Source organism: Anarrhichthys ocellatus, unplaced genomic scaffold (assembly GCF_004355925.1).
Source record: "Anarrhichthys ocellatus isolate YVR2014 unplaced genomic scaffold, GSC_Weel_1.0 scaffold2, whole genome shotgun sequence".
Lineage (NCBI taxonomy): Eukaryota > Metazoa > Chordata > Actinopteri > Perciformes > Anarhichadidae > Anarrhichthys > Anarrhichthys ocellatus.
The window spans coordinates 5,866,423-5,878,992 of NW_022280032.1; the positions used below are offsets into that span (position 1 = coordinate 5,866,423).

The following is a 12,570-nucleotide window of genomic DNA, read 5'->3' on the forward strand; positions in this document are numbered from 1 at the left end:
TGTGTGTGTGTGTGTGTGTGTGTGTGTGTGTGTGTGTGTGTGTGTGTTAGGACTCTGCAGGAGAGCCCTTGTACAAACTGTTCCGAGCCATCAAGCACCAGATCGAGAAAGGGCCCGTGGACGCCAGAGTGAAGAAAGCCAAGTACACCCTCAACGACACGGGCCTGTTGGGCGACGATGTAGAGTACTCCGTCTTGGTGAGATGGACGGACACACACACAAAAGACCCCACACACACAAACTGGTAAACTCAGTGTCGGAAAAACTGCACACACTGCTTTGAGATTGCATGGTGTTTTGTGCCTCCTGAGCAACACAACCATGCACGCGCACACACACACACGTGCGCGCACACAGTGCAGTTGCCATGGTAACCACCAAAAACCCCCAGGGCGACTGCCCGCTTTTGTGTGACATCCATTTTCAGTGTCAATGTTCTCTGCTCGAAAACGACACAGGCAACACATTCCCATATAGCGGGGAAATGCATGGCTTAGGTGAAAGTACTACTTGTTGGTACAAGTGTAGAGAACCAGCTACCTCCACAACTTCTCCTCGACCTCCCAACCTGCACCCACACCCGCTCTGTGTCTATTTGGGCAGTTTACGCAAGTCAGGAAAAGCCTGCGTGTCTCGCTTTGGTATCGTGTTTCGGTAATGGAAGCTAATGTGAACACACGGCTGTTTTCTGTTGAAGTCAGCACAAATAAAAAGACCCATGGGTAATGGCGTTGTCGAGGACAATTACCAAATTAGCCTGAATTACACGTCTCCTGCCATGATGGATCGCCTTCTGCAATTGAATTATAGAAGGAGGAAAAAAACTCGATGGGCCAGATTTTACGGGCAGACACCGTGTTTCCTTTTGGCTTTAATTCACAGCGTGCTCTTCTCTTTCACCTCAAAGACGGACAGACGGGCTTACGAGGTTTCTATTGCGAGTGTGTTGCCCGCCCCGATGTTCGAGTCTGTCGAGTGGTCAGTTAGTTATTTCTGACAGAGTGTGGGAGGTGAGGTGGGTCAGAGTTTGCACCCGCTGAGCCTTGGTCATTAGCTGGCCAAGGTGACAGGAGTCCTTTCAGGTGTCACCACACAGTGTGCTTACGGGAGCATGGTTGCCATGACGACAGCATCCCGACAGAGGATCTCTGTGTGTGTTTGTGTGGGAGGGTGGCCGGGTAGGTGCATGTACGGATATATCTGCCATATATATAGATATTAGAGGCTTAATGTGTCTGTGTGTGTGTGTTTGCCAGACCCTGCAAGTGCTGGTGCAGGGCGAGGGTCCAGATGTGACGCCCGTCAAGGTGCTGAGCTGTGACACCATCTCGCAGGTGAAAGAGAAGATCATTGAGCAGGTGTACAGGAACCTGCCGTACTCCCAGCGGCCCAAGGTTGACAGTGTCACACTGGGTGAGTGAATGAGGGCACATGAGAAGAGGATGAGCTGAAGCGGTAAATGTCTAATAACGATGAATAATGTAAGCGTTACAGGGAGGGAAGAGGACATCCAAATGGAGACGCTATTTCAGTCCTGACTGAAATGCCTTTTTAATTAAATCAGAATGCATTTGTCTAAATAGATAATTGATTATTCATTTCATTCTAACTTCATTTGATAGATTGTTTTTTCTGTCTCTGTTTGTGGGATAAAATAGGCATCACCAAGGATGAGAAGTTATTCAATGAAGCAACATGAAGATAGCCTTCATCCCTAAACAAAGTTTTTTTTTCACTACCTCGGGGACTGACTTGAAAGGCAAAAGCTCTATAGACATTTTCCAACATCAAAGACATTTTTTATTCCCACGCAGGCTGTAGATCTCATTCCTTTATACATTTTAGATAAGCAGAGATCCGTCTTCTTTCATGGTGAACCGGAAAGATAACCCCCTTACATTTGGTGGTACATGTAAATGAATCATATGTCACCGATGGTGTGGAGCTCAGGTCTGCAGTTGTGGCTGATTTTTTTTCTAGATTGGAAATGTTGGGGTGCAAATCAAAGTTTGCAATTAGATTTAAATTATTCAGAAAATACTGGAGAGAGAGAGAGTGAGAGAGAGAGTGAAGGATGGGTAGCTGGATTTATTTCATATTATTAGAGAATAACCTCAGGGTAACAATGACCCATGATAAAATAAATGCAAACCGTGTTGAAAGAAAGAACAAAAGGTTGAAGTATGGAGACAATTTTCCAAACAAGGCAGCACACCTACAGTAGCAGCGATGATTGATTGACTTTCTCTTCCGGCCTTCATCACAGAGTGGCGCCCGGGCTCAACAGGACAGATTTTGTCAGATCTGGACTTGACTTCCCAGAAAGAGGGCAGATGGAGACGCTTCAACACTCTGGCACACTACAACGTGAGTACTGACAACATTTTAGTGTCTTGATGAAACATATTTAAAATAGAAGGGATGTGAGGAGGCAGAGGGGAAGTAAATAGCTATCTGTGGGCGTGTGGATGTGAATGATGTTGCCTATTTTCACCCTATTTCACTTAAAGCTGTACATCTTGAGTCACAGTGGTGTGTATGAAATCTGTCTTCTGCACATTTACACATCAACAGACATTGTGTGATTATTTGATTAATGCTCTTTTAAGCTAATTACCCTATTTACATGTCCATACTATTAACCACCAGTCAAATCAATGTTAATTTTCTGACTTGCTTGGTGTTAACAACATGCCAGCATTCACTAAAACAGAGTTAGATGAGAAGATTGATGCCATGTTCACATGTGTCCATTAAATATGAAGCTGCAGCTTGTTAGTTAGCTCAGCACAAAGACTGGAAACAGGGGGAAACAGCTAGCCTGGCTCTTAATTAATGAGCTTTAGAGTTGCTGGTAGGCATATTATGTTACTGTAAGAAAAAACAGACTAGCTGTCATCCCGTTTCCAGTCTTTGTGCCAAGCTAAGCAGCAGATCAATGTGTGTCCCTTAATCAAATATATAAGAAAACACAACATAGCTCTTTTCCTTCAGTGTTTGCCTTCGTCAGTTTAGCAACATGCCAATAATTTCTTATTTATCACCACCAGCTAGTTGAAAGTGCCTGGACTTGGTTTGTTCTCGTCAGCTCTCAGTGGCGACAGAAGGCCACTAAATCTTCTTGGCACTGTATTGATCCAAGTGAAATAAAAGGTCACTCGCAAAAATCCCCTACTTGTCCCCCTTTTCTCTCCTCTCTCAATGGTACTCCTTCTTTTTCATCCCACCTGCTGATGTCTGGCAGTTGTTCTTAAAGGACAACCTTGCTGCCACAGATTCATTGGTTGTGTCAGATTAGTGCTAATCACAGTATTTGTGGGTAATGGGTTGACGCCGAAGAAAATGGCGCTTAAATACCCCAATAAAGGCCCAGCGTTGCTGTCCACTCAATCGCATTGATTATGAATTAGTTCTGGGGCACTAAAAGAGACTGCTTACCTCAGTCACAGCACCTACTACGGTGTGTGAAGTGAGTGTGTATTGTATAGTGTGAATTTTCTGTCTAACAAAAGACTGTTATGTGCATTCCAGGTGCGAGATAACGCCACATTAGTCTTGTCCAAAGTGTTCTCCATTCAGCAGAACTATGACCAGGAAAACCATGAAGAGCGTACGTATCTCTAAATACACTCTTAGTGTACACACAGGCACACACTTGTTGAGACAAGCATACATCAGGTTTGAGCTTGAGAATACAATGCTTGTCTTTGATTCTTATCCCCAGGGTTTTTGTCAACATCCCCGTTCTCATTTAACATGCTAATGCATGTTGTTGTATGTATAGCGCACTTTGAGATTATGCTGAAATAATATGCACTTTCATCTTCTGCCTTTTTTAATGTGCATTTCAGAATAGTTTATTGTTTAGCATTTCTTCTTAGATATTCTCTCTGCATCCAAATTCAGTTGACAAGCACTATTGCTCTTTATCATCTGAATATTTTCTGTGAGAGTGTGCGTGAATTATTAAATAATCAGAATCATTAGAAGAAAGTCTTAAGTTTTGTTTTGTCCCCCGCCCATAGGGAATGCTCTGTTGGAAGATGACAAAGTGTTTCACATGGTGAGGCCGGCAGACGAACTGGATGAGATCAAATCTAAACGAGGGAGCATAAAGGACAAGTCGATGACCAAAGCCATTACAGAGATCTATTTGACGCGACTCCTTTCTGTCAAGGTACAAAGACGGGCTCATTTGTTCAATCAGACATTTGTTAAGTTGTTCTCTAATTCCTGGAAAATAACAATTTGTGCTTTTCCAGGAATAGTTTTCAGTCAGCCAACTTAAATTGATGGCTTCTGGCAGAAAATGCTAAAATACTCTCAGAAAAGCCTGAATATCTACACTGCCACTGCCTGCAAATAGATATATCTCACAGCTATAATATTTCTGGCTCTGCTCTCTGTCTCTGCCCTGTCTCACATTATTTGTGGCTCCTTTCAGGGAACACTGCAGCAGTTTGTGGATGACTTCTTTCGCAGCGTGCTGTGCTCTGGGTCAGTGGTGCCACCGGCTATCAAATATTTCTTTGACTTCCTGGATGAGCAGGCGCTGAAACACAACAATGTGGATGAGGAGACCATCCATATCTGGAAGACTAATAGGTAAGAGTACTGTACACCTGCCTACACAGATACTGTTTAATTTGTATGTACTGTACAGTAATTAGTGGTAGAGGAAGTCTTCAGATCATGAACAATAAGCTACTATGAGGAACTTTCATTTTGTGTCGATTTTTGGCGGTCCCTGTGCACGAAAGCGGTAGTGTTTCAGAGCAGCAGATTCCCTTTAGAAAACCTCTCATTTTACTGCGGCAGGGTCTGACAGTCGGACCTGCTCGGTTCTTGTTTCTGGTTCTCCCGTTCCTCGCTTCCCTCCAGTGGGCCCAGCAATACGGCCTGGGCCTCCAGCAGCGTGCTGTTGATATTGGCTCCCAGCGGGGACCAGCAGAGCAGCGAGGCGAAGCTCTGCTCCTGGCCAGAGGGGGAGCTGCCGCTGCCAGGCGCGGAGCTCTCACCTCCTGATATTGCCTGGAATCCGACCCAGTGGCACCGATGGCTAGCATTAGGAATAACTATATAGAAATCTCCTCGCTGATGGTCTCATTTACTATGTAGGTCATGTAGACACATTAGTATTAAATTGAGACTCTATCATAACCAGTTCTATGTTCCTCACAGTAACTTTAAGTAAACAATAAAGGACTTAGAAAAAGGAAAAATGACTGAGAAGTTAAGAGGGGAGTCTTTCTTTAGTAGAACTGCTCAACTCATAGACGTTTGCTTTTTTGGAAACTACTTTGATAGAGTGTCGTATTTATAAGCTTATCAAATGTTTTTTAATGCAAAATATTATTCTGAAAATTAGGCTGAACTAGCAACTATATCTGTCAAATGTTTGTAGTGGAGTAAAATGTACAATATTTCCCTCTAAAATGTATTGGGAGTAGAAGTATAAAGTAGCATAAAATGGAAATACTAAAGTAATTACCTCAAATTTGTACTGTACAATGCTTAACTAAAATCTCCAATAGCGCGCACACACACACACACATACTGTCTAAGTCTGAGCAACACCACACATCCCAATGCCTGAGATACAGTAACTCTCCAAGAAATAGAACTTACTTGTCCAAGAAAGAGCTGAATACAAATGCACAATTGTAGCTCACTTAGTTTGCATTTGCAATCTCCCTGCTCCCATGTGACATTTAAGTGCATAAATTAGTGTCACGTCGGCTGAGGCTCAAGCATACAAGACGACGTGTTGCATTTAGATGCTAGTGATTGACGTAAGGCTGGCAAGAGAGCACCCACACAAGGACAGGAGATGAGCGATTTAATTACTTACCAGACTCCACACCACGTTCTGCATCCACCCGTTCTGTTTATCAAATCAACTGAGGGCCATGTATTAAATATGAATGTGTGTATGAGCCACAACAACAAACAAACATGGTAATTATGTCCCAGGCTAATTTAATTCTGTGATTATAGCAACATTGCTATTTTTATGCTTCTATTGTGTTCTCACTGCAGCTTTCCCCGGAGATATTACCAAACCAGTATGAATTTTACACGGTTTGTGCTTCATGTCTCAGATGGCGGGGCATTCGCACTGATCAGGGAGGAGAGTTTTTTGGAAACTACTGTATCTTGGGCATTCTTTTGAATACACAAGGTGGCATGAGGTTAACAAAGGAGCGTGTGGAGCGCGTGTTTTCCTGTTCAGAAGGGAAATTAGCGAGCGTACTCGAGCACTACAAGGTCGGTGCTTTAGGTTGTAAGGCTGCACGCAAACTTGAAAGGTCAAAGTTTTGGTGTTGGTTAAACATTTCTAATCACGTTTCGTTGGAGAAGAAACGCATCATTGACTGTCTCCACGTAGATGCCTTTTTGTTATTAGGAACTTCTCTGAGGTTATTTTTTTCTTCATTTCATTTTCATTTAACAGCAATGATTCACAGAGAGGTCAGTATCATATGAAATAGTAATACGAACTGACAATCGAGGGTATTGTTCTGAATAAACTGACACCCACAAGAAAGGCTTTTCTCCATCCCTGCTATTATCTTGTACTGCACTCAATTGCACCTCAGGCAAGTGCTCTCACACATGAAATGCCTCTCTGACGCAAATTAATTCACAGATGTAATGCGGCTGATTAGATTTTCCCCCATTCTGGAGCAATAGAAATGATGATAACCGCGATGATGGCCTGTTTGTTGGCCTTTTCTTCCCCGCGCAGCCTTCCTCTGCGGTTCTGGGTGAACATCCTCAAGAATCCCCACTTCACCTTTGACGTCCACGTGTCTGAAGTGGTGGACGCCTCGCTCTCCGTCATCGCCCAGACCTTCATGGACGCCTGTACCAAGAGCGAGCACAAACTCAGCCGGGTGAGTGGAAACGGGATGGAGGAAGAGAAAAGGGTGGAGGGTGTTGAGGTGAAAGAGCAAGTGAGATCAGACTATAAAGTGGATTACATGAGAAGTAAAACGGAGTGAGAAGTGGGAATGTCAAGGGTCACTCAATCTCAAGTGCCATTGTTTTTCATCCTTGTGTCCACTTTTTGTCTCTAGGACTCTCCAAGTAACAAACTACTCTATGCAAAGGAGATCTCCACTTATAAGAAGATGGTGGATGAGTAAGTCCTATCAGCACAATATTCTTTCGATCTGTTGTTTTCTCGCCACTTTAAAAGGCTTGTTTTAAGAGATTTGTCAATAACAATTATAGAATGTAATGATTAAAGCCTCTTTTTGTGTGTGTGTGTGTGTGTGTGTGTGTGTGTGTGTAGTTACTACAAGGGCATCAGGCAGATGGTTCCTGTCAGTGATCAGGACATGAACACTCATCTGGCAGAGGTGTCACGGGTGAGAAACACTGCTGTCATTTTCTGTTCCACTTAGATTGCTCTGCTATTAAAGTTATAATCCTTAAAGTGACAATCCTTCAGAGTTCAGGCCTAGTGAAAACAATGGGATTTTGCTCAGGCCTAAGGATTCTTTATGTTGATACACAAGCTTCACATTTTCAGAGTTGTGTGCATAGTTTGATTTTTTTATATGTAATACAGAGTTTTTCCTCTTATGTCGCCGCAGTCAACCATTTCTTAATACTGCAATTATATATATATAGCGTTAATTTCATCCGTGGGCAATAGGTTCAATCCTCATTGTATGTTGTGTTAGCTAATATACATTTATTTAAAAGAAAAGCTTTGAGATTGCCACTTCAAGCTCTCAGTCCTTGTTGATTATGCGACAGCTGTGCTTACCGTGCTAACAGAAAATGAGGTTTAACGCAACAGGAACATTCCTTAAGCAGCTATTTCCTCAGAAATACAATCGAAAAGCAGTTGGTGCATCTATTTACAATGCAAACATGCAAAGTCATTTTGTTTTCATAGAGAAGTCCGTCAATAATTCTGCTACTGTGATCTGATTTCCTGCTGCGCGAGAAGCATCCCAGAACAACAACAGGGCACAGTAACAGGAGTTGGTTATCTTGCGGAGGAGGTGTGCAATTGGTCCCTGCATCTGTTAATATGTCCACCTACTGTTTCCCCCAATGAACCAACTCCTATTATTCAGTAGTAGTAGTAACACTAGTGGGTGGAAATGCAGATTCATTTGCATTCTGCAAATTAGGTAAAAATTTGCGCTTAATTTGGTTGGAGTTGAATGATTTTAATGTCAACGAGCTGGAGTTGGAAATTCAGGGATTTCGGGAGTTTGGTTTGCATGAACAGCAACTTAATACGGTTCTTATACAGATGTAGGAGAGCAAACAGTGAGGCTGATATCAATGAGACAGAATGAGATAGTTTCCTGTGAATCCCTCGTGCATAGGTAGGCAATTTACATATAGCGCGGGAATGGCGGACTGCCACTAACTAATGAATGCTATATAGAGACGTCATTTCTAAATGTAAATATTATCAAAAAATGAGTTTTATTTCATAAACATCTTAAGGATATAACTTTGACATCTGATGGTTATTAATAATAATAATTATTATAATTTTTGTTATTATTATTATGCCTTCTTTTGTCTACAAGTGTTTTTTTGTTTTTTTTAAACCTGGAAACAAGTACTGTACGTTGCTCATTCATTTCTACAGTTTCATGGTTAAGTTACATTTTCTCTATAACCCTAATTGTCTTTTATGTTCTCCAGTCTCACACAGACAAACTGAACACACAAGTGGCTCTCCATCAGCTTTACCAGTACGCCAGCAAATACTATGATGGGGTAAGAGGCCCTTCTCTTTCCTATCGCACCCAAAGGAGACTATTCCACTGAATGCACTACTGCCCACTATATTATTGCTTTTTCTTTTTTCTCTCTCTCTCTTCACTCTTGATATGCCAGAAGAGTGATTGTATGAAATTTTAATTGAAAGCATTTCTGTGGGATGTGAATTGGAAAATTGCTCTGGGAATTGATTTTTAAGCGTCCATTGTGCATTGCCACTTGAGGTCACGAAAAGGGGATAAACAAAACCTAATGAACAAGTTGGATAAACAAATGGGGCTGTCAGTCTCCCCTAAGTGTTGCTCGCAAACAATAACAGCTTATATGACGTGACTGTTGATGTCAAATAACACCATCCTCTCCTCCCACTCTCCGCCCTTTTTCTTCCTCTTTGTCCTGTCCTCATTCTCTATCCGTCTCCCCCTTCCCTGTTTCCTCGCTTTTCCGACATTCTTCTTTTGCCCTCCTCTGCCCAATTCTTCGCTTATCATTTCCGACTTCTCCTTCATCCTCCTCTATTTCTCTCCTTCCATTCCTCTTTCAGATCATCGCATCCCTAAACGAGGACCCAGCTGCCCAGAGTAAACAGCTGGCCCTGCGGCTCCAGCAGATAGCAGCCATCCTGGAAAACAAAGTGACTGATTTCTAACCCACGAGTGGAGGAAGGGAGGGAGGGAGGGGAATGGTAGGATACCGCCAGTAGTACATGGGCTTATTTCTTCTTTTAGAGAATAAAACATGGAAATAAAGAAAGGTGAGAGGGGACTCATGTGGTCGTGTAAATTGTACATCTTGGCCTTGGGACAAATTTTCTGTGCTGTGGAGTAGCAGGGACTAATGAAATGCAGATAGAGAGTAAAATGGGGAAGAAAATGATGTGTTACACTGTCATAGGTACGCCTTAAAGCTCACTTGCCAAACCTTAAAGGTCTGCTCGCTCATTTATGCTTCACTGAATATTGCTCCCACAATGCAGTGCGGTAGACCTATCTCTGAGAGTTAAGCCCCTCTGTGGAGCACAGGCGATAATCAGATGTTCAATTTCTTTCTGTGTAGAAAAGGTTAAGAATTGTATTATATATTTTTTTTATTGTGCAGTCTTTATGCGGAAAGCTTTATAAGGAAAACAAATTATCTTTTTAAATGGATCACCGTGTGGTGCGGATAGTGTTTTTATTAGCCTGTGTGTGCGTAGATGTCTGCGTGAAGTACAACATGTGAACAAGAGCGTGCGTTGCTAAATTTTGTGTGTGTGTGAATGTGTGCGAATGCGTGTGCACACACAGGATGCCTACTGTCAGGCGTGAAGGCGAAGGGACGCCTGCTTTCCGTCATTTTAATCCCCCATACCCAGTGACACACTGGAGCCTGTGCTCTGACGAGCTGTTTGACAGAGACCAAAGGGTCCTCACAAGGACACTGGTTAATCTAGCAATGCACAGGCTCACATGATTGATAGGTCAATAGTAGTTTCAGAAATGTTTGAGTAAAATAATTTTGACTCAGATTTGCTTCAAGCTGGATTGCCATTTGTGCATGTGGAAATCGATAATAGCACAGTCTGTCTCCCTTTATTGTACAGTGCCATGATACATTCCACTTCAACTAAAGCACAGAAGGACATTTCAAAAGGTTTTTTAAGACATTTCAGTTCATATTTTTTCTGTGCTGTAAAACTTTTTTTTAAGTGTCGGCTAGAAGCAACTTTACTCTCCCATGGAACAATGTTAGCCCTGCAATAATATCAGAATATCATGAGCCACAATCGACACTTGCATTAGCTTACTATGTGTATTCACATCCAGTAGCAATTCAGCAATATGTTAGAGAAATTTCCAAATTGATTCATTTATTGTCAGTGTTCATGATTTTTTTTTTAGTGCCCTTTTTTTTGTATTGCTCTTGTAATGTTCCAAATAGTCATCGAGCATCCGGCCGCTAAAGCTATGAAATAGACTTGCTGATTACCTGCCAGAGATGCAGTTGCTTCTTGGTATGTTTTGAACAAATTACAGCGATTCTAGCCTTTTGTGTGATGTTCGGGAGATCAGATTCAATCATGTACATAATTGTTGTAGTAATTGAGTCGTTGATATGTCAGTGTCAGATCCGAGGTGTCGACAGGGTAGGAATGAGGGTTTGATATTTCTTGGGCCATTGAACGCCGCCATGCTTCATCCCTTAACTGTGGGTTTTGCTGTTGACAGATGATTTAATTGTACTCCCCCTATCTGATCATGGATGTGTGTAGTTGACGGAGCACAACGGCGCTCCAGAGACCCCAGAATGTTAACGATTCCTGCCTTGGCTAGAGAGAGGTTTGCACAGACCTCGAGCCTGTCCGTCTGCCTGCTGTCTCAGCGTGGCACCCTGGCATCCCGACCAACAGCACTTGGCACTGCCCTCTCAGCGCAGTGCAGAGTGGCACTCTGTATAATGGAATCAGCAGGGGAGGCTTTCAATCTTAATTGCATACCGACCGCAGACTCCATCCTCGTCTCCGCCGTTGTTTACTGCTGACTCCGCCCTCACTGACAGAGTTGATGCAAGAAGCTTCTTTCAGAGCCTTTCTTTAACCAAAAATGTGCCTTATTGAGTAGGATGATACATATATATTGTTTCTAAATTATTCTATTGGTAACCTAGGTGATTATGATGATAATAGTGCTATAGACACAGCAATGTATTTGGACTTGTGATATTATGTGTGCTGTCTAAATTGCTAGATGCCCTACTGCAGCCATGTACGTGCCAATAGGCTGAAGACATTTCAGTATGATTTCTTTTACGGTTGCCGTTTCGATGTGTGCATTTCCTTTGGGTGTCTGTGGCGTGTGCTTAGTAGGACTTTGTTGGCTATAGGGCAAACGGCCAAAATGAATAAATGTAAAACAATGTGGCCAATGTTATTTGGGTTTCCCTTGAAAGTGTCTGGCATTCCTAAATTAGTCTGAAATCAAAAGGGTGTCCTTATGTAGACTGAATATAGCGCAAAATTGTTCCAGCGGTGTTCATTTCTTTTGCCCTGTGTTTCTAAGCTGTTCCACAGTGTGTACGATAAATGACTATCTATACTCGACAAATGACTTTTCTTACTGCTGTGCAGTTGTTATTTTTATTTCATGTTTCCTATACCATATAAATCTTTGTAAAACATGTTGAAATACTGTATCTTAACTGTATAATCCTATGCATTGAGTCCTGGGACAAAAACTAAAAAAACAAAAGAGAAAAAAAGCTGTTTGTGCAGTTGTCGAGACTTTGTCCATTTGGAAACTTGTGAATGTGCTGTAATGATATAAGAAACGGGGACACTCCATTTTCAGTGTGGGGCCATTAATGGGAGCCAACTCGTCATCCAAGGCAGCTCAGAAGATTCTCGATCTTGTACCTGATTTGGTTGAACTGGATGAACTTAAATTTTACAAAGGTTGTGTGTGTACGGAGCAGTTACCCACATATTTCATCATACACTCCTCCGTGAATAAACTCAGAGACATATACGCCCTTCATATCTGCTGTGTTTCTTTCACTTTAAGAATATGGATTTGCTTCAATTGAACACTCACCTCTCATGCATATTGCATGAGATACAATCACCTTGGGTGATAGAGTAACACTTGCCCCAGGTTTCTTGTTGAAGTGAACTGAATCCTTGCTTTAAGTCTTTGGTATTTATGTAGCATTACATTTCACTCACTGAAGAGCTTACACACAGACGGGAGTGATTGGTGGATTTATGGAAATTATCACTTAGTCAAACCAACCAATCACTTTACGAAATAGAGGGCCAAGTGCATGAACATTTTCTAC

The 12,570-nt window shown here is 42.2% G+C and overlaps 1 protein-coding gene across 5 annotated transcripts in view; it reads left to right on the forward strand.

Moving 5' to 3' along the window:
• plxnb2b (plexin b2b) overlaps positions 1-12,269 on the forward strand; it is a 109,686-nt gene extending 97,417 nt beyond the window's left edge. For all 5 annotated transcript variants that reach the window (XM_031858654.1, XM_031858645.1, XM_031858671.1 and 2 more), the window contains 11 exons: positions 51-197; positions 1,257-1,413; positions 2,267-2,367; positions 3,532-3,610; positions 4,026-4,177; positions 4,445-4,605; positions 6,749-6,896; positions 7,080-7,144; positions 7,298-7,373; positions 8,680-8,754; positions 9,302-12,269. In XM_031858654.1, coding sequence (XP_031714514.1) covers positions 51-197; positions 1,257-1,413; positions 2,267-2,367; positions 3,532-3,610; positions 4,026-4,177; positions 4,445-4,605; positions 6,749-6,896; positions 7,080-7,144; positions 7,298-7,373; positions 8,680-8,754; positions 9,302-9,406 — 1,266 coding nt within the window. In that variant the 3' untranslated portion in view covers positions 9,407-12,269. The remainder of the gene's footprint in view (positions 1-50; positions 198-1,256; positions 1,414-2,266; positions 2,368-3,531; positions 3,611-4,025; positions 4,178-4,444; positions 4,606-6,748; positions 6,897-7,079; positions 7,145-7,297; positions 7,374-8,679; positions 8,755-9,301) is intronic.
• The last annotated feature ends 301 nt before the right edge of the window (positions 12,270-12,570 follow it).